At 42.7% G+C, this 20,126-nt stretch overlaps 1 protein-coding gene across 11 annotated transcripts in view; it reads left to right on the top strand.

Annotated features, from left to right (window-relative positions):
* DNM3 (dynamin 3) overlaps window positions 1-20,126 on the top strand; it is a 311,515-nt gene that overhangs the window by 46,354 nt on the left and 245,035 nt on the right. For all 11 annotated transcript variants that reach the window (XR_006292780.1, XM_043553169.1, XM_043553167.1 and 8 more), the window contains exon 3: window positions 18,698-18,847. Coding sequence is in view for 10 of the 11 variants with exons in the window: in XM_043553169.1 (XP_043409104.1) it covers window positions 18,698-18,847 (150 nt within the window). In the remaining variant the exon portion in view is untranslated. The remainder of the gene's footprint in view (window positions 1-18,697; window positions 18,848-20,126) is intronic.

The raw sequence follows: 20,126 nt of genomic DNA, 5'->3' as shown, positions 1-20,126 counted from the left end.
AAGTGTTATAAGCCTGTCAGTGTGAGGGTTTACACCAGTCTTTTGAGTTGGAAACAGACTATTCAAAGCAGAGTTTGCCATGGGGAAGAAAGGTCCCAACACTGCAAACACTCACATGCATGGTCCCATTGAGCTCATGGTCCCATCTGGGCCATAGTCTGTAATAATTCTGGATAAACTTAAGAGCATGACATATTTCCAAGTAGCTAGTGGTTGCTTTTAATGGCTAAATGTGAAAAGTAGGAAAAAAAAGTAATATGTATTAGTTATTTTAGAGAAAAAGAATTATCTTTAAATGTTAGATTAGATATGTTTGTTCTCAGTAACCCATAAAATTAGGTTTAACAAAATAAAATATAACCAAAGTGGACATACAGGGACTTCAGTTTTGCTTTGCAGGGCAGTCAGTGGTGTTTGCGAACAGCCTGTTTTCTCTGGTAACTTTTCCATGTCATGAGTTGTGGAAATTTCTGGAGAAGGGCACAGTTGGCAGTAATAGAATTTCCTGAATCAAAAAAACTATCTGACCAAAAATTATACTTTAGCTTGGACACAGTATTGTGTATGCAAAACTGACCGTATTTGTCAGCATTCGTTAACTTATGCTTATCTAAATGGACTTTCATCTGCCATTGTGCTGTCCAATCTCCCACCGTGTTTAAAATCATCTGGAATTTCTCATAATCCCACTGGTTTTTAATAGCCAAAACACAGTGTGTTCGGTAAACTTCACTAGCTTGCTATTGACTTAAGCTATAAATTGCTAAAATATGGTAAATAAAAACAAAAACTACGTTAAGAGTGTTCAGGTGGCAAAGGCAAGCACTCAGAAGTTAAGAAATGCCAGAATTAAAGTTGATGCAACCTTAATTTAGTTTGCTTGTGTGAATGCATTATTACAGAGTCTTGAATTACTTGATCAGATACTACCTTTCCACAGGATCCCTGCTTCATTCAGTGAATGGGTGGTTGTTCAAATTTTTTTTTTAATCTCTCTTGTTCATTGTGTAGTCTGTGCGGAGTGCAAAATTAAGTTCCTCAGTGCTGTGCTTCATAAACGTTGATGAGTTTATCTGCACAACACCATTGGGGTATTGGGTGATTTTATTATCCCCAATTTAGAGAAAGGAAAATGTAAACAAATACGATTGTGCAATTGTATCATCCCTACCATAATCATCAGCAGGGTTTGAGCCACAAATGTTCAGCTCTGTAGCAGACTTCTACCACTTGTGCTATAGAACAACTAGCTACAGTATCTGGTAGCTGAAAAGAGGTGGAGGAAATGGGCCATGTGCAGGATGCTTGGGTGGAGGCGAGCCCAGCATGCTTTAGAGAAAAATTGAGGAATCTACCTGTGCCCCCTAGCCAATCCTTCATATTCCCTGAGTGGGGCATGCCCCTGCCTTTTGGGAAATGCTGGCCTATTGATTAATTGTTCATTGTTATACAATAAAACTTTGCTCCTTTTTCGCTTTTTTTTTCTTTTTTAAGAAACTTCAAGTAAATTGGATCCCTTGGGTCACCTTTATCCATTTCCCCAATTTAAAAAATAAAGAACCCACAGCTGTAGCAGGTTAGAGAAGCACCATTTTCTCTGACAGGAGCTGTGCAGGACTGATGTTATCCAGTTTATACTTACCTGACTGTTGGGAAATATAATTAAAGATAGACTAGTACAACAGTTTCCCCAGTACCATGAAGAGACTCTCCAACCTGTAATCCTAGAATCTTTCCTGGCTTCTTTTCTATTAAAGTGGAATACACTTTAAAAAAAAAAACAAACTACAATGGGATGGTGCCATAGTTCTTGGGATACCCAGGACTGGGAGTCCCCTTGTTACCCCCCACAGCCCCTTGGAGGCTTGCTTGTGTTTATCTGGGTGTTAGTTTCCCTTATACCACCAGTCTGTTAGCCACTCAAGCAGTCTGCAAGCCCTTACTTTGTCTTGCAGTTTAACAGTAGGTGCATCCCAGTCCTGACCCCCTTCAAAGTATCCCCTGTAGTGTCCAGTCCCTTATCCACTGAACACTCACAGAAATGCCACATCTGCTGTCCCCAAGGGAATAGCATACACACCAGCTTGTATGAGTCAACTCAGGATCATCACCTAGCTTAATACCACAGCATTGAGATATATTTACAGGGAAAACTACAATAAGTTGATTGTCAAAGATTCAAGAGACAGTCAGTAAGGATAACTGAAACAGGTTAGATATAAAACAAAATCAGAACATGCTTTCTAGAGGCTAAACTTAATTTAACAGGCTAATCTTCTATCTAACGTAGTTTCTTACTCCCAGAGTCCTTTGCAACATTTTAAACCCAGGTTGGTTGAGATTCTGTTTTCGTGAATGTAAACATGCTGCCAGTTTTCTTCCTAGGTGCAGAGTGGTGGGGTGTCTTTGTTCCCCATGTACCTAGTCCAGCCAACGTTTCAAGTCTATTGCAAGATAAGGTTCTCTTCCCTCATTGTGTGCTCTTCCTGGTTGACTTCATAGCTCTCTGACTGTATGCAAATGTGCCTCCATTGTCTTAGCTTACAACACTTAATTTACATGCCAACAGAGAGACCGGCAAATAAACATCTTTTATTTGACAGGAAACATGTTTCTCTACTTCTGCTGTAACACAGAATCAAGAACATATTTTCATAGAAAATTCATTACACAGTATCTGTTCATACATTTCAGCAATGACATTAATGGCGATTGTGACCCTGGCTTTCATTTAAGACCTCACATGGGATTCTTTGGTGAAACAGAATGTACATACTAGTATCAGGATATTCTTGTAAGTCCCTTGCCAGCTGGGTCACAGGTGAGGGAAACCTTTCTTAATATTGTCAAGGGGAAGGAGACTATATGTGTGAGTGTAAGAGGGTTTTAGCAACTCCTATTGAGTTGTGAAATCAGGGGGCTTCTCAGGTGCGAAGGGTTGGTAGATGGCGCTAAAGGCTAGGGATGGTATTGGACTAGGGGCAGATGGCAAAAGAGGTTGAGGGTTTGGCAGCTCAGGTGTTGTTGCACACTAGAGCTGCTTGCAAACTTTGGGAACTGGGGACATACTGTGGAAGGGCACAGGAGGATATGGCTACTGAGGGGTGTCCTAGCCATTGGTATAGGATGGTCTGGCGTTTGTGTGGGATGGGATGGATCTTGTGTGTTGGCTTGAAAGGCAGTGGGCTAGGTGTTTTAAAATGAAATACTTCAATATTGAAAAGATATAGCCAGTGGAAGATTTACTTTTAAGTGGGTTTTTCTGTGCTTCATCTTTAAAGCGGTCTTGGCAATTACCTGGATATATTGTAGTGATCCATTGTGGTCTTGCTGTTTAGTCAGATTGATAGTTTTATGGTGGGAACAGAGGTTAGTTTAAATATTGCTCGTATATCACATCTTATGCCCCTAGTACTCCCATAGTTGTATAAATCCTGTATTCTCTTACAGCCCCACGTATGAAGAAAAAGCCTTTCATTAAACATTGTGAGTGACATGAGCCCTTAAGCAGCTGGCACTTTCTCTTGACCAAGTCTGATGATGTCAGCAATATCTGATGGTGGTTTGTCAGGAGAAGTAAAAATCTGGATGCCATGGGTGATCTTGTAATTGAAAGGAAAGTTCTGCTAGAATTGTTCTGATTTATGAGACTCGTATTAGGGCTGCCCAGCTGGCTTTGAACTATAGTTGCAAACAAAGTATGCTGCATTTGTAAATATATTCTATACTACGCCAGCTTCTCCAAAACAATAACATCTTGTAAATGTCCGGAGACCCATCAAATGCTCTGTGCTGGCCACAAGAGAGATTTAATATTCATTGCATATATAGCATATGGACTCTTGAGAGACTATAGATAAAGTCAAACGCATTACTCTCAAGCCAAGTCAACAGCTCATGTTTTAAGTGAAGTGCGTTGCCTTTTTCAAGCATTGCTTAAAAGTTGTAACAAATGGACATGCACAGCCTTTGTTCTGTAGTCAGCAGAATGAGACACCCTATTCTTTACTTAGCTTTGGTTACCATTATTCTTAATGAAAATGGGAGAATAGGGCCCCCTTACTACATTATGAATGCATGCTGAACAATGCTTTTGTGTCCTATCTTTGGAAGCTGTGGTCTCATAGTACTGTGAGTGAGACTTTATATTTAGTGGTGAATATTTTGGTATGTATTATGGTGGCCACCATTATTACAGGCTTCTTTGAGCATTGCCTGCACTGGTCCCTACGCTGGATGATGTGTGCACTTCAGCGCACAAGCTCAGAAGTTTCTGGGTAAATGTCCATTGGGCTGTGTGTACATCCTACTTGTTGGAGCACAGGGACAGTTCTTTCTGACCGCCACACAGATTGAGCAGAAACTTGGTGGTTTTGTATTGCTACCCCTGTTCGTCCATTGCAGAAACCTTTGTCTCTTCGAGACTTCTGCTCCCAGATGTAGTGATGGCTCTTCAGAGCCTAGAAAGACGAGGCACAAATGGTACCATGAGAATATCTGACCCAGGGCCAGGACAGCTCTGGCATTGAGCAGTTCCTGAGTATCAGGAATGTTTTCTGTGCCAGGGACCCTTGGGAGCTTAGCTTTCAGGTGTGTCAGTGCCTTGCCACTGGGTCTATTGTTTTAATTTCCTTCCTTGTTGTGTACTTGTTGGGTTCTGTAGTGTCGTGAGGAAGTCTTGGTATGGATGGAGGGTTGGTTACTAACTGTTCCAGTTCCTCCTTTATCACCTGTGCATTTGGCCCTTTCTTCCTATTCTTCTGTGGTTCTGGTCTGCTCAAAACAGGTGGGGCATTGTCTTTTTCACAGGACAGGTCCTTGTGTTTTGGTCCAAGCAATGATGTGCTGTCCAGGGTCTGGTCTCCTATTGCTTTTGCCAAAGCTCTGCTCCAATACTTTTTTAGAAGTATCTATTAGACCCCACACACTGGTTTATAATGACCACAGATGGCAGTCTTTGGATAGTTTAGGGTGCAGAATGATCTAGAATGTTCCTAGAATGAAATGGTCTTCTCTAGAGCATATAATTCACACAAATGTGTTAGAACTGTGAGGAGGATGTGTTTAGCTTTCAGAAGCTGCTAGACCGAGAGCTCCATGTTTCTTCAGGGCAGACAATATATTGGTGGTGGCTTATCCTCATCCCTCAGAGTATGTATATGTGGGACGAATCCAATCCCCCATTTCTCTACGTAAAGAGAAGCCTTGCTGTGGAAGTCAGCTGCCTTGAGGGAAATCTGTTTGCCTAGCAGTTGGTCAGTTGGGTGAAAGAAGCCCCCTTTCTTGCAGGGGTTCTCAAAAATGGGGTTGTCAAGGCTGTTGTTAGACTTGCTGGGGCCTAGAGCCAGAGCCAAAGCCAAAGCCTGAGCACCAGTGCCCGGGGCTGAAACCAAAGCCTGAGCACCAGTGCCTGGGGCTGAAACCAAAGCCCGAGCCCCACCGCCCAGGACTGAAGCTGATTCCTGAGGTCTTCAGCCCTGGGCAGGGGGACTAATGTTACGTGCCCCCCACCCAGGGCAGAAGCCCTGGAGCAACTTTGGCCTCCCTGCCCAGGGCAGCGGGGCTTTGGCAGGCTTGGGCTTTGGTCCCCCTTCCTGGGGTCATGTAGTAATTTTTGTTGTCAGAAGAGGGTCATGGTGCAATGAAGTTTGAGAACCGCTGTTCTAGACTATGGTGTCCAGGTGTGGAGAGTTACTCTCCTTAAAACTGACTTTGTCTGCTTTTAATGCCAAATTGCCCTGGTATTTCAGGAGCTACCATAGCCCTCATATGGATGTCCTTGATCTCATAGAATGCCTGTCTCATATACTTTTCTATTCCTGGTCTCCTTCCAGGAAGAGATCTACATTCTTTTCCTTTGCTTGTGCTCTTAAAGAGCCTATCTCTTCTGTATCATAGAATCATAGAATATCAGGGTTGGAAGGGACCTCAGGAGATCATCTAGTCCAACCCCCTGCTCAAAGCAGGACTTAGGTAATTAACTCTCAACACTTAGCATGATTTCAGGCTAAGATCATGGGGCACCCTTTTGGTTTAGTGGTCTGCTATTTCCCCCTCCCCCCTCCACTCCATAGCTGCATATCTGGAGTTCCATTTTAGGCCCATCACTTACATATAGAGTTGGTTTCTTGTCCTTCTGCCAGTTTCTTTGAACCTCTGAACCAGATCTGTGTCCTTGAGCCTGCTGACCCCTGAAGTGTTTTGTAGCTATAGTTTCTGAAAGAAGGGTTAGTGAGCTGCTAGTTTTCTTTTTGCTTTTTGTCGTGTCACGTGCATGCAGCTTTCTAGTGGCTAGGAAACAAATTAGTTTGAATTTAAACATTCCAAGTAGTAAAGATAAGAAGTGAAATACAGGACCTTCTACGTGATATACTTTTAGAAAGACAACTTTTAAAATTTTCCATGAGATACAGTGGTGCTGTAACAATTTTTATAGTGGGGGTGCTGAAGGAGGAAACCATGTATTTGGATTGTTATTACTACTTCAAGCCAGGGGGTGTGGCAGCACCCCTAGTTCCAGCACCTATAATGAGATCTGCAGCTTGGAAGTCTTTTAATGCCAGGTGTCTGGTCTGGCTAAGAAATGAATGAGATCAAATATTGTTTTTATGGAAAGTATATAAATATTTTTAAAATGTTGCGGCTGATTACGCATCAGGGGAGGCAGGATGGTTCTGTGGCTAAGGCACAGAACCAAGTGTCATGAGAATTAGGTTCTCTTCCTGGATCTGCCACAGACTTTTTGGGAAATCTTAGGGAAATCACTTTATTTATTTTTGCCTTAGTTTTCCTCTTTTTTGTAAAATTGGGATAATCCTACCTAATTACATGGGTTTCATGGGGCTATACTGTTTGTTGTGCATACAACAAGAACAAAAAAACAAAACAAAACCCCACACGTAGCTTCAGGTTGCTATTGATCTTCTATTAAACTCATTTGCATTTGTTCTGCTGATGATCCTTATTTAACCTAGGAGGCTAAAATGTTTCAGCTTGGAAAAAATCATTTTTCCAATTTAATAGATGCAGTCTTAAAGATTAACCTTTACCCAAATAGGAAAATCCTCAAAACCCATTTCCATTCAAGATTCCAAAGTAACAATGACTGGTTATTTGTCATAGATCACATCTTTAAAATTATAAACTACATTTTTTTTCTTGTGATTTAAAGAGCTATGAGCACAATATTCTAATTCATTCCAGTTCTGTTACTTAAAGTGCTAAATAAAAGGCAAATCACTGTTCAAGTTCACATGCCACCATAAACTTTGAAAAAATGCAGATTTTTGGACGTTGAAATAGATATGCAGTGTATATTTTTGTTTTCATTTATAAGGATTTTAGCTAAAAATTCTTTACTCTGTTTTCTCTGTTGCTGTGCTTTGTTTGCACCAGTGTGAAAACACATTCATTCATAAATAGATTTTAAGGCTACAAGGGATCTTTAGATCATTTAGTTTGACAACACCCATATGACACAGGCCACAGAATTTCACCCAGTTATCCCTGTATTGAGGCCAATAACTTGAGTTTGACTAAAGCATCTCTTCCAGAGAGACATCCAGTCTTGATCTGAAGACTCCAATAATGGATAAACCACCACTTCTCTTGGTAGCTTGTTCCAGTGGTTAATCATTTTCACTGTTAAAAATTTCTTTCATTTCAAGCCATTGGCTCTTCTTACACTTTTCTTCATTACATTGAAGAGCCCTTTAGTACCTGATATTTTTTCCCTGTGAAGGTACTTACACCATAAGCAAGTCATCTTCCATCTTTTTGATAAACCAGACAATTGAGCTCCTTAAGTCTCTTGCTATAAGGCATTTTCACCAGCCCTTGAATAACTTTTATGGTTCTTTTCTGCACTCTCTCCAAATGTTCAACATCCTTTTTAAAATATGGATGACATATTATGGACAATGTAGTATTCTAGTATTGGTCTTACCAATGCTGTATACAGAAGTAAAATCACCTTCCTACTCCCCACTCACCTTTTTATATATCCAAGGATCACATAGGCCCTGTTTGCCAAAGTATCATGCTGGAAATTCATACTGAGTTGCTTGTCCACTATAAATCCTAAATCCATTCCAGAGTTGCTGCTTTCCAGGACACAGTCCCCCATTCTGTAGATACAGCCAACAGTCTTCTAAACTTGCATTAGGCTGTATTTGAACAAAATGTGTTTTTCCAGTCTCGGCTTGTGGCAGCTGAAGGTTTATGACACCTGGAGTATGGGATTGTCACTGATTATCTTGACTAACGGACATTGATGGACCTATCCTCCATGAACTTATGTAATTCTTTTTTGACCCCCGGTTATACTTTTGGCCTTTACAATATCCCATGGCAAGGAGTCCCACAGGTTAACTGTGTGTCGTGTGAAGTACTTCCTTATATTTATTTTTAAACCTGCTGCCTATTTCAGTAATAGTTATGTATGTTAATAATTCCAAAATGGAAGACCGACAAGGGACATCTTCAGAGTAAAAAGCTTTGAGTTTCATCAAACTGATCATATATTTTTTTTTAGATCAATAAGGTAAGGTAAGTTAATTTCAAGTTTTTTGAAGTAAAACTTGCTACATGTACACCCATCTTTTATTGCCACCTGGTGGCAAGATAGAGCTTCCTTTAGTTTCTCTCCACAAGCATTTAGCTATTAAAAAACATGAACTCTAAAATGTTCTAACATTAATTTTCTTGAATCAGAATTTGTTGTCTTTGATCTTAAAACAAATGAAGATAAAACCCTTTTAAATGAGCCCAAATGAAAACTTTTTAATATTAAAATGTATTTTCATTGCTGTTTTTCCTCTTGGGTAACTTGAGCTGATGAAACTGGGGAAGTGTTTTGTTACTTAACCTTTCCTGATAATAACAGGGATGTAAAGTTAAGAATTAAACGAATGAGATATGTTAACGAGTTCAGTTTTAATTAGGGCTTTCTGCTAGTTAATCAACTAGTGCATCAGGCCTGGAGTTTGCAAAGCAGTGAGGCTGCAATGTAATTGTCTTTCATGAAGGATAAATATATAAAACACCTCATCATTATGATGGACTCTCTGCATATTTAGATATGTTGCGGGCTAGCCCAGTGAGCTTCTGGATGGTGTATCAGTTAGATATCTCGGGGGGCGGGGGGAAGAAGTACTTTAGATTTTCAGTGACACCTGATAATTACTGAAGAAAGATCCCTCTGGTTCTCGTCAGAAATGGACAACACAGCACCACATCTTTACAAAATTCACCTTGCAATATTGTATCCTGCTGCTCTGTGCAATATAAATCAGGAGTGTAATGGAACCCCCTTTTTGAGCCTTTATTGAATATGTGCTTGGGTTTGTTTTTTGTTTTTTGTTTTTTACTTTTCTTGGGAAGATTGCATCTATGGCTCAGTGACCCTTCAGGCAGGCACTGTCCATTAAATAACCTCCTTTGTACAGCTTTGGAATTCCTTTCTCAAGTAGTCATGCCATTCTATCTGATTTAATCTTACATCCCTCATGTCCAAAGCAAATTTATCTGAAATATATATCAAATTGTAATCATTAGATATAAAAAGAGCAAACAGATATCTATCTTGCAAGGACACAAGTACTTAGAAATTCAGATGTTTATCAACAGTATCTAAAACTACAGTGTCAAGGTGAGTGAGAGTAGCTGTGACTCAGATATATATATATATATAGGCAGGCAAAAACTCTCCATCAGGCATTGGGGCTGACATGATTAGGTCAACAGTCATAACAGGAAGTGGGAAATAAAGCATCCTATGAAATTTGCAGAGCTGCTATTTGGACGTCACTTCACTGATTCCACTTGCTGTTTCTGTGGATACAGCCTTCAGATGGTGGATGTGATCTCTTAAATCCAAAGCCTGCTTTTCTGCATTCATTTCCCTCCTTTCTCCCCCCCCCCCCACTGCTCCCCAGCACTTTCAGGTCTCCTCCAAATAGATTCTTTGTGTGAGTATGAGAGTGACGCTTCCCCCCCACAACCTCACCTGTAACTATCTCTTCTCAAAACAAGATGCCATCAGCCTTGAAGGATCCCAGTATTTGTGTGCTAAATAATAAAAATTGCTAGTTGGCATGTAACTGTTTTGCTAGGACTTTGATTACATGGTGTTGCATCTTTGGAATCCTCAAACCCCTGCATAGGTTGAGCCCACATTCTAGAAGCTTCTAGCACAAATGCCACCCACCTGCATCAATGAGCGGAGAAACTGGTGGGGCCGGCAGTGAAAAGAGGACAGCCCGAGCGGCAAGATAGGAAGATGCTTGCCAAGGGCAATCGGTAGCTCCTCCCCGGGAGTCTCTGGTACCTGTTGGCCTGCTGGGGGAGAGGGATGCTGATTGGTCAGCATACCCCAGCTCCCAGGGTTTGGCCCTGCACAGAGGCCATGTGGAACCGTTTATGCTCCATTCCAGGAGAGGAATGGTTACTCACCAGCTTGCAGCAACAGCAGTTGTCGTCCTCCTCAGGATGCAAAGGAAGATGGGTGAGGATTGTGGGGGAGGGGTCCCCCATGTGTCGCCAGGTGGCATCATTCCTAACGAAACACAGGAAGGAGACAGGACAGCTTATGCAGGATCAGATTGCCCACTCGGGAATCATCTGACTAAAGGGGTTAAAGAAAAGATTTGGAAAGGGGAGTTTGTGGATTTATTGACCTTGGGGGAAAAAGCAACCTGAGGGAGGGGACAAAAAGCACAAACGAGGAAGGATAAACCCCGCAGACTGAAGGTGCCTCAAACTCTTGAGAACTGGTGCACAGTCTTTTGCATTTATGCCTGTACAATTTGTGACAGGAGCCCCAAGAGCTGAATTTCCTTGTTTAAGTAGCAGGACTTAATAGCGAGGACTCATGCCATATATGTGGGGGCGGCATGGTAAGGTATGACAGAGAATTTAGGCAGAAGAGCCTGATTTACTCTGAGGTAAAATAGACAGGACCTTTGGCTGGAATGTGACTCTTTACTGCCCTGCCCAGCTGGCATTCATGGATAGCAGGTTGCCAGTGCCAAAACCTCAGCTTCAAAATGCATATGTAAAAGCCTACATGTGCTGTGTGTTTAATGATGGGAAATGTTTAACTTCCCAAGGCAGGTACAAACACTGCTGTAGGAGGTGCAAGGGTCAGCATTGTGCACTCTCCTGTTATGGGGGTAAAGGTGGTTCCAACAGGGCAGTAGGAAAGGGGGACTAGCAAGGTCCCAGTGCTTCAGGAGATGCTATGGGGGAGGCAATAGCCATGCGAAAGGCTCCTCCAGTTAAGATATTGGTGTAATGGAACTTGTTGTGGGACTAACCTAGGAAAACAGATGCTGCTGATTTGTGGAATGGATTTTCAGCAGGTTTTCGAATTCCTTATAAAGGTATGAGGTGCCCCTCCTGGCCAGAGAACTTGAAGTCTGGTGGAGGCTTTGAGTATATAGTTAGGGCAAAGATGACCACAGAGTTGGCAGCAAGGAGAGTGGCAGGTGAGGCCCCTTCTGGTGTATTCTAATGCCAGATTTCTTTCTCTCCTGAGTGTGGCACTAAAGAAGGTGAAGGAAGAACAAAGGATGATCCATCACCTGTCTGACCCAGGGGGCTCATAAGTAAAAGACTGTATTGATCCTCAGCTGTGTTCAGTGAGATATTCGTTATGTGACGCTGGGGTAGCCATGGTTCAGGAGTGTGGTTCTGGGGCGCTGTTGGAAGAATGTGACATCAACTCTGTATTCCAGTTGCTTCCAGTGTATCCCAGGGACTTTAACCTGCTTGGGTTTCAGTTTGAGGGCCAGTACTATTTTGATAAAACTATGCCCAGGAGATGTTCAGTGTCGTTTGCTGCTTTTGAAGGATTCAGCTCCAGGCTGGAGTGGGACAGTTGTGTGTGAGAATGGCCTGCCTCACGCGGTGCACTATCACAACGATTTTTGATTTGCAGGAGGGTTATGGACAGGCTACAGTGAGCACATGCTTCAGATATTTCAGAACCTAGCCAAGAACCTTGGGGTCCCCTCTGCCAAGGAAAAAACAGAGGGCCCTATCCAAAGTGTAATGTACCTGGGCATCTAACTGGACAGTTTGGGTGTCTCTAGGTTCCCTACAGACAAGTTAGAATCAATTAGGGCACTGATATGGGCTCTCAAAGGAGCAAAGACAATTACTCTGAGGGAACTACAGGTGGTCCTGGGGCTCCTAAACTTTGAACACTGGTTGGTGTCTCCCAGTTGGGCATTTTGAGCTCATCTGGTGTTGGCCTTCTCTGGAGTGCAAAAACCCCAAGGGGAATGAAAGAAGACTTAGAAGTGTGGGAAATATTCCTGGAAGAGTTTAATGGGGTTTCAATATGGTGGTCGGCCTGGTGGCTCAAAACTGAGCTGTAGGTAGTCAGATGCCTCAGGAGGCATAGGTTTTGGGGATTACTTTCAAGGATATGAGTGTGCAAAGAGGTGGCCAGAAAGCTCTGTGGTGCAGGGTATTACAGGGGACATCACCTTCCTTGAGTTTTTTCCTATACTGGTGGCAGTCACTGTTTGGGGAGCAAACATTCAGAACAAAAAAAGTTGGTTTCTGTTGTGACAACAAATCTGTGGGCCATATTGTAAATGGACAGTCGGCTACCCTGCTCGGATAATGAGGCTGGTGAGGGCCTTCGTTTTACACTGCTTGCAGCTTAATACCCTTTTCCGTGCAGTGCATGCCCCGGGAGTGGATAATGGTGTTGCCGACACTCTGTCTTGATTTCAGAATGACAGATTCCAGGAACTCATCCCACCAGCCAACAAGGATCCATGGGTGATGACTCAACAAGTCTGGGCTCAAGACAGCTGTGGGACTAGTAGAGGATTCTGTTGACCGGTGGCCAGCCTTACAGAGTTCAGAGCGTTTAAGCACAGGAAGGGCTTCACCATGGGTGGCCCATAGCTACACACAAGGTGGTGTGATATTTGGTGTCTTTGATCCACTGTGTTTTGGCTCCCTCCGCTATCTCTGGCCAGCTAATGGGTCTGGGAAACCCACCAAGCTACTCCTGTAGGACAGGCACATGTGGGCATTTCATGGTGCAGGAACTCTTAGAGGGGTGGGTCCAGGAGGGGCGGGCGCCAGAGAGACAACAGGTAACCCGTAACATTGAAAACACTAACAGGATTCCAACAGGCTGTCACGGAGTCACTGGGGCAATGCTCTAGAACTACACCATACGAAGCCAGTCAGGACTCTGGGGGAGCATGCCACCTCTCTCTGAGCATACTGTCTCCAGGGCAAGAAGCTTACAAAGCTTCGACCTTCCTGGGTCTGACCTTGGAGCATTCAGCATCCCCCTTCCACACCATGTGTTTGCCACAGCAAGTCCGCCCAGGCTGGACTCCTGGGGAAGCCAGAGGGTCCTGCACCCCAACTCTGCAATCAGACGTGACTCTCAGACAGCCGGTAAAACAGGTTTATTAGTCGACAGGAACACAGCGTAGAACAGAACTTGTTAGCACAGAAGTCAATGACTTTCAGCCAAGTCCATCTTTGGGGGGAGCCCAGAGCTCTGGTCCTCCCCCTGCACCTCAAGCCAGCCGAGACTGACTCACTTCCAGCTGCCTGGCCCCTGCCCTGGCTGTTGCTACTCCCCTGGCCTTTGTCTCTCTTCCTGGGCCAAGAGTCACCTGGTCGCATCCCCCTCCTGGGTCTAAGGTTATAAAGGGGTGGCCATAGCATCCATGCAGGCAACCCCCACAAAAGTCTCACACCCTTATTCTAACCACCTAGACATTGGTGCAATACACAGAGAAACTGAGGTACACACAGCATTCATGCAAAACAGTAAGGCTCACATACAACATAACAAGGGAAAATCCCCACTTTGTCACACAGGCTCTGCCATAGGTCTGCAGTTGTGGGAGGGAGGCCATTTTATTTAAGGTGGCATTTGTTGCTGCCTCTTTGGCGTGAGTGAGTAAGCTGGTGCCTATGGCATCTGTGGACAGGTCCCAGCATGCGTGAAGTGTAACAGATGTGCGACTATCTGCAGGAGCGGTGATCCTGCTCTTAAGGTACTGGAAAACAGACTAGAAGGGAAAGCGGGCTTATGTGGTGTTTAAGGAATGTGCAGATGGGCCTTGTACAGACAGAATCTGGGGCCTGCAACCAGGATTGCTGTTCATACATGGTGATGGCAGTTGCCTGACAAGATACCAGTTTGGCACAGTATTGAGAAAACCTTGCACTACTGCTGTCTTGACCACTCCTCCCCATTTCCCCCCCCCCCCCAATTTGGTACTTGTTCTTTGAGAATCTGGACAGTAACATTAGTGGCTACAGGGTATTTTGGCCCACATCAGGTGCAGGCAATAGGGAGTTCGAAATCAAGGTATTACAGGACTTATGTCTGCACCTTGGAAAATATGGCAGAGAATAGCAAAATGTAACTAAACCAATGTGCTTGTTTGTTTCAGAAGCTACACTGAGTATATGCGGTGTCTTGATTTGCAGGCACTCTGTAGTTCATTGGGCCCACAAGAGAGCAGCCAGAACGGCAGCTGGGCCGAAGCAGTTCGCCTCCAATGGTTTGGCAGAAGAGGCGTACATTGGGATCAGCTAATGCCACTTCTGCACTCGCTGACGAGCAGTGCGCACACATCTCACATCCTGGTTATTCACCTCGGTGAGAATGATCTTGGCACCAGTATAGGACTTAACTCAAGGGACAGAATCCAGAGGGACGTTGGCTTAATTGAGCAATCATGGCTGGAGGTGAGGTGAGCAATGCTTGCAAGGCAGGTCTGGTGGGGAGCTGCAGACCCAGCCTGCATTGACAGGACTAGAAACAACGTGACTTGAGAGGGTCACCAAGGTATTCCTTGACACGGGGGGAGGGGTGGTCAGCGATACAGCATAGCAACATCTGTTACCACTGACTGGTAGTTTTTAGAGATGACGGTGTACATTTGTCAGATGGAGGTGCTGACATATGGCTACAGGATGTAAGGGAATGGACAGGGCAGGAATTGTGATACCGGGCAATGTGGTTGGGTCAGGGGGAGAGACAAAGCTAGTCACTGGCACCCGCTGTGGCTGGTTTCCAGTGTGGTTAAGAGAATGAAATGAATGGTTCCCAGAGGTAAAAGACCTGGGATTTTGTTGAATGGCCTTGGACATGTGGTAGGATGAGACCTTTGGGCTTCGCAGGCTGAGGTCAGATTTTTGTGGCCATCATGGGCCAAGGTCCCCACCCTGCTGCAACCTCTGTCCCTCTTGGGGCGGGGGGTGCTAGGACTCAGTGCTGATTTCTGCGGGGGAAGGCTGAGTAGAGCCTACCCCAGGTTATGGGTTATATGATGAGCCCTATAAACCCTAGCACCAGTTACGGCTTATATAAGGAGCGCTACAACCCTCAAACTGGAACCAGTTAAATGCCTGGTATGGGAGAATAGGGGTGATGGATGGGTAGCATCGCTCCCTTGTGTTAAAGTTTAATAAGAGTTGCGATCTGCCACTTAATTCCATGCATGTGTCTGTGCTCATTTTGCTGCTGTGTCAACATTGACTACCTTTGTGAGATGCAGTGGACATACCTAGCCCAGCAGTTTCAAGCCTCCTAGACTGATGGATTTATAAGACAATTTATAGGTGGGGATAAAATTGCTCTATTCGTACAGTGCTTAGAAAACAAATCTCTATTAGTGCTTATTAGCAGCAGAATATCAGCATGTTCAGTGTCATAAACCTCAGAATGGGTGTAGAAATGGGAATGGAGAGGCCAAATAAGAGGGACAGTTTGGAAACATGTTGTTTTATTTTACCAGTTTGCATCATTTTCTGTCCAATCAATATCTGCCAGAGTAATCCGTTATCAAAGCATTTATGGTTGGGGAGTGTCACGAAGCAATGACTCACCAGTTCAGCACCTCCTGCTGGTCATCCTGGGAATTAGCTTTTTCCAGCTCCGGAGCACCCTCTGCTGGTCAGTGTCTCACTTGCCTCAGGCCCCGTGTCCCTCCCAGATCCTGGTGCCCCTTTACCTCAGGGTTCTGCCTACAGCAGTACCCCCTTACTCTGGGTCTCCCCTACTAGGGGAACCCCCTACCCCCACCTTGCCTCAGTGGCTACTGCCAGTTGTCATCTCACCCCTTCTCACTGGGGCAGACTGTAGTCTATAAATCACTCATCATTGGCAAGGGGGTTGGACCAGCTGCTTTTGCCTAACCCCAGGCTACACCTCTGTAGCCTCAGTACCTGCTTTGGGCCTTATCCAAGCCTCAGCCTGGGGAGTTGCCAGGCTGGAGCTCCCCAGCTCCTCTTGCCTTTCCGCAGCGCTGCTCTACCTCAGGTACCCAGCTCAGCTCCCAGGCAGCCAGGTGCTTCTCTCACCACAGCTAGAGAGAGACTGACTGAGCTCCTGGCTCACAGCCCTTTTATAGGGCCAGCTGTGGCCTGTTTGGGGCATGGCCCTAGCTGCGGCTGCTTCCCCAATCAGCCTAGCCTTTTCTCTCCCAGAGCGAGGTAGCTGCCCTGCTACAGGGAGAATAACCCCATAACTGGTGAAATGTGGTGGAATTCTTTTGAGTCAGTTTTCTATTATTTTTAAAGTGCAGAGTTGGCTTTAAATATGTGTTCGTCTCAAATAGATAGGTAGCTTTATATTTGCTCTCGGTACAGAGAGAGGTTTTTTATATTTTTGCTTTTTTCCCCTGACTTTTGAATGTATTCTCTCCCTCTCAACATACCTTGACTTCATAAAACAAATGTGTCCAAAAATTAAACATTAGAAAGGATCAATCTAAACAAATTACGTATTATCAGATTAATATCCAATATGTCCTCTTTCTGGGGACTATACCTTGAATATGCAAGGAGGACTGGACTTGGAGAGATTTTTCACCTTAGGTTTCTATGATCTTGCTGTTACAGAGAGTAAGGGAGAGCATGAAAGCCATGACAAACAATTTTCTAGTCTGTTTTTTGAACTGAATCATCTTTACTTGCTGACTAGTTCCTGTTTGGCAGTTACTTCTGCAAAGGATTTAAAGAATTGTTTTCTAATTTTAATGGTTTTTGCTATGTCATTAATGTACATCTTTGTCAAGACTACATTCGATTCTGCGTTTATGGAGACACTCGTGCAAGCAGGCTGTTTGCTTTGCTGCCAAACGTAGTCAAAGGACTGGAGGGAAAGTTCATAAACAAAACACCACTTGTTCAAAGCAATTTTTATTCTGTAGACTTATTTAGTCTATAACACTTCAAACACACCACACGTTACATACTTAATTTAAGCACATTTCTTTAGAATTGGAGGGAGCACACGTGTTCCTAGTTCAAGTCTCATGGCAACAATTACTAACCTAGTTAAGCACACTACATTTCATCCAAATTGCAGTATAGTAATTGCAGAGGTTTTAAATTTTGCAGATAGGGGTGCTGTGTTACTAAGAGTCAAGTAGAACAAAGGGAAGCTTCTTTTAGCATCACCTGTGTCAGTGACCCAATGGAGAAAGCCAGCTGTACACTCAGTGCTAATTCTTTCAATTTTGAAATCTTTTCCTGGAAAAAATCTGATGAACCACAGTAACAGCTACTCTGAAATAATTGTAGATAAGTTTGCACAATTTCCTTTGTATCAAGGAATTCATGCAGAACTCTGTCAAAATAAGGGCCAGCCATCAGCTTATTTTCATCCTTAAAGAGCAACCCTCCATTTTTTGGGACCAAATACTTTACAAGTTTGAAGAACTTACAAATCTGATTGATCAGCTGTGATACTCTGTACTCACTATTGTGGATCATATACTTGCTCTCTTTTTGTTTGTTCTGTTAGTAGTTAACTATTTTGCATATATGAAATAAATTCACTTGTTCTTGTACAGCCAGTTCTAAAAAAGAGTACAAGTTATATTGGATTCTTTAAATTGTCAAAGGCAAACCAGAAGGTTTTAGCTAGATGATCAACAAACAAAAAAATTTGCTGTGGAATTATGTTGCAGCATTTTTATACACCTTAAATTAGGGAATTAATTTCATTTTCCCCTATCTTTGGGATAGTGGGGTTCTTGGATCTTCACATCCCCCTTCCCTCCCAACATACACACTTTCAAATCAGAGGGATTGCAAAAGTTTAGGGGGAAGGTTTTTTTCTTTTGTTTTTCAGTCAGTTAAATAATACCATTGATGCATAAGTGGCTATTTTCTCGTTTCATTTCTTTGTACAGCTGAGCCAATAACATTTATTAGTGAAAAAATGACTCAGAAGGTTCAAGAAACAGACTTTAGTACTGATACATGTTGTGTTCCAGTAATCATAGTTCTCAGTCCAGCTACTGTAGTCTCAATTGCTCTGTATTTGAGTCCCTAGCAAGTTTTTGTTTTTATTATTTTTTCACAATCTGCTCCTTATTCTGTTAATTTAAATTGTGTTTAGTCAAACTCTTCTTTATGCTGTTATTCCAGAAGATCAGGTGCCACAGATAAAAGTAATGAATTGCATCCAAAAAACTTGTTTGTTTTGTTTTTAAGCAAACCTTTCCATTCTGGGCTATCTTCATCTGTAGGAAATCTGCCTACACTATTTGGTCACACACCTAACTTTTTCCTTGTGATCCTCAGTGACTTCAACATGCTTTTCTAGAGAACTGTCTAGAGAACACAAAGGATGTGTCTTGTAATCTTCGAAATCTTTTGTGATACGTAAAGATACTATTGATGTTTGTTACAGAATATGCCGAGTTCCTACACTGCAAAGGGAGGAAGTTTACAGATTTTGATGAAGTTCGTCAAGAAATTGAAGCAGAAACAGACAGAGTGACGGGTCTGAATAAAGGCATTTCTTCAATTCCTATTAATTTAAGAGTGTATTCCCCACATGGTAGGTAAAGTCATTCTACTCTGTATTTATGTAACTAATATTCTATATTCTGTTTGTTCTCATTGCTTGACTAAAAAATTCCACAGAGACACTATTGCTAAAATTGACTTAGAGTGAAAGTTTTGAGGATGTATAATTCATGTAACAGTGTATGATCTGAAAAGGCTTCCTTCTGTTTGATTACTCCCTTTCCTGAACTTTGAACCCTGTCTATGTGAAGAAAGTGACGTAGTGTAGACAATGGATTGTCATCAACTGGTATAGAAAATGGTTAACAGTGTAGAGAGGACTAAACCATTTTTTTAAATCCTTACTGAAGAAAACTGGACTTTTAGATGATCACCATATGCAACCCAATTTTCAGAAAGGCTAATTTGGACATGAAGCCACATCCGCAGACACACTGAAATTTCCACTATAGCATGAAAGTTATATCCTGTAATGGTATTACAAACTGCTTGAGGTAGACGCATATCCTAAGGCAATACACAGATAAGTTTTTATAAAGGTTTTGAGTAATCTGATGAAACTGCTTCAGTTTCAACTAATTCTTAATTAGTTAAATGTCACATAGACATACTAGAATATAAGGAGTTGATGAAAGCTGACAACTTTACCTATGTTGCTTTTGGGATATGCATCATTCCTTTAGTATTTCAGAATAATTAGTGAAAAAATATTGTTGTATTTCTTCTCCATTAACCTAGATAAGTCAGTTTTATATGAGACGAAGGAGTGCAAAATTGAGTCTGCATTTTTAAAATAATAATCATGATATGAGCCGTATGATCTCCAGATAAACTCTCACCTACCTTTAACAGTATTTTGTATTTTTTAACTTTTTTTGATCCGGACATCCCAAAGCACATTTATAAATGTTAAGTATATAGCATTTGTAGTTGTTGAAAATGTCACTTCGATGTCCCAAGACAATGCCTTTGATCTACTCAAGTTTTGATAAACTTAGGCGCCGTAGAAACTTGTTGTTACAGCAGATACTGCTCTTGTTTTAATATTCTCTTTAGTGGCGGTGTGTCAAGCTCCTCTATGTGGCATAGTTACCACCAATATAGACCACATAGCATTGACTCATGTATCAGGTAGCTGGCAACCAATGTGAAGAAAATAGGATTCCCCAGTTGTTTTCTCTCTTGCACATTAAAACAACTTATGCTGTTGGCTGAGGTACCATCTTTTCTGTCTGCATCAATCCATATCATCTTGATCACGAACTGAAGAGCAAAATAATAGAAGTAGGGGAGGATAAGAAGAAGGTGCT

The sequence above is a fragment of the Chelonia mydas genome, chromosome 8, assembly GCF_015237465.2.
Source record: "Chelonia mydas isolate rCheMyd1 chromosome 8, rCheMyd1.pri.v2, whole genome shotgun sequence".
NCBI lineage: Eukaryota > Metazoa > Chordata > Testudines > Cheloniidae > Chelonia > Chelonia mydas.
Note: the sequence above shows the minus strand (reverse complement) of the source record. Positions and strands in the feature narration are given on the sequence as shown.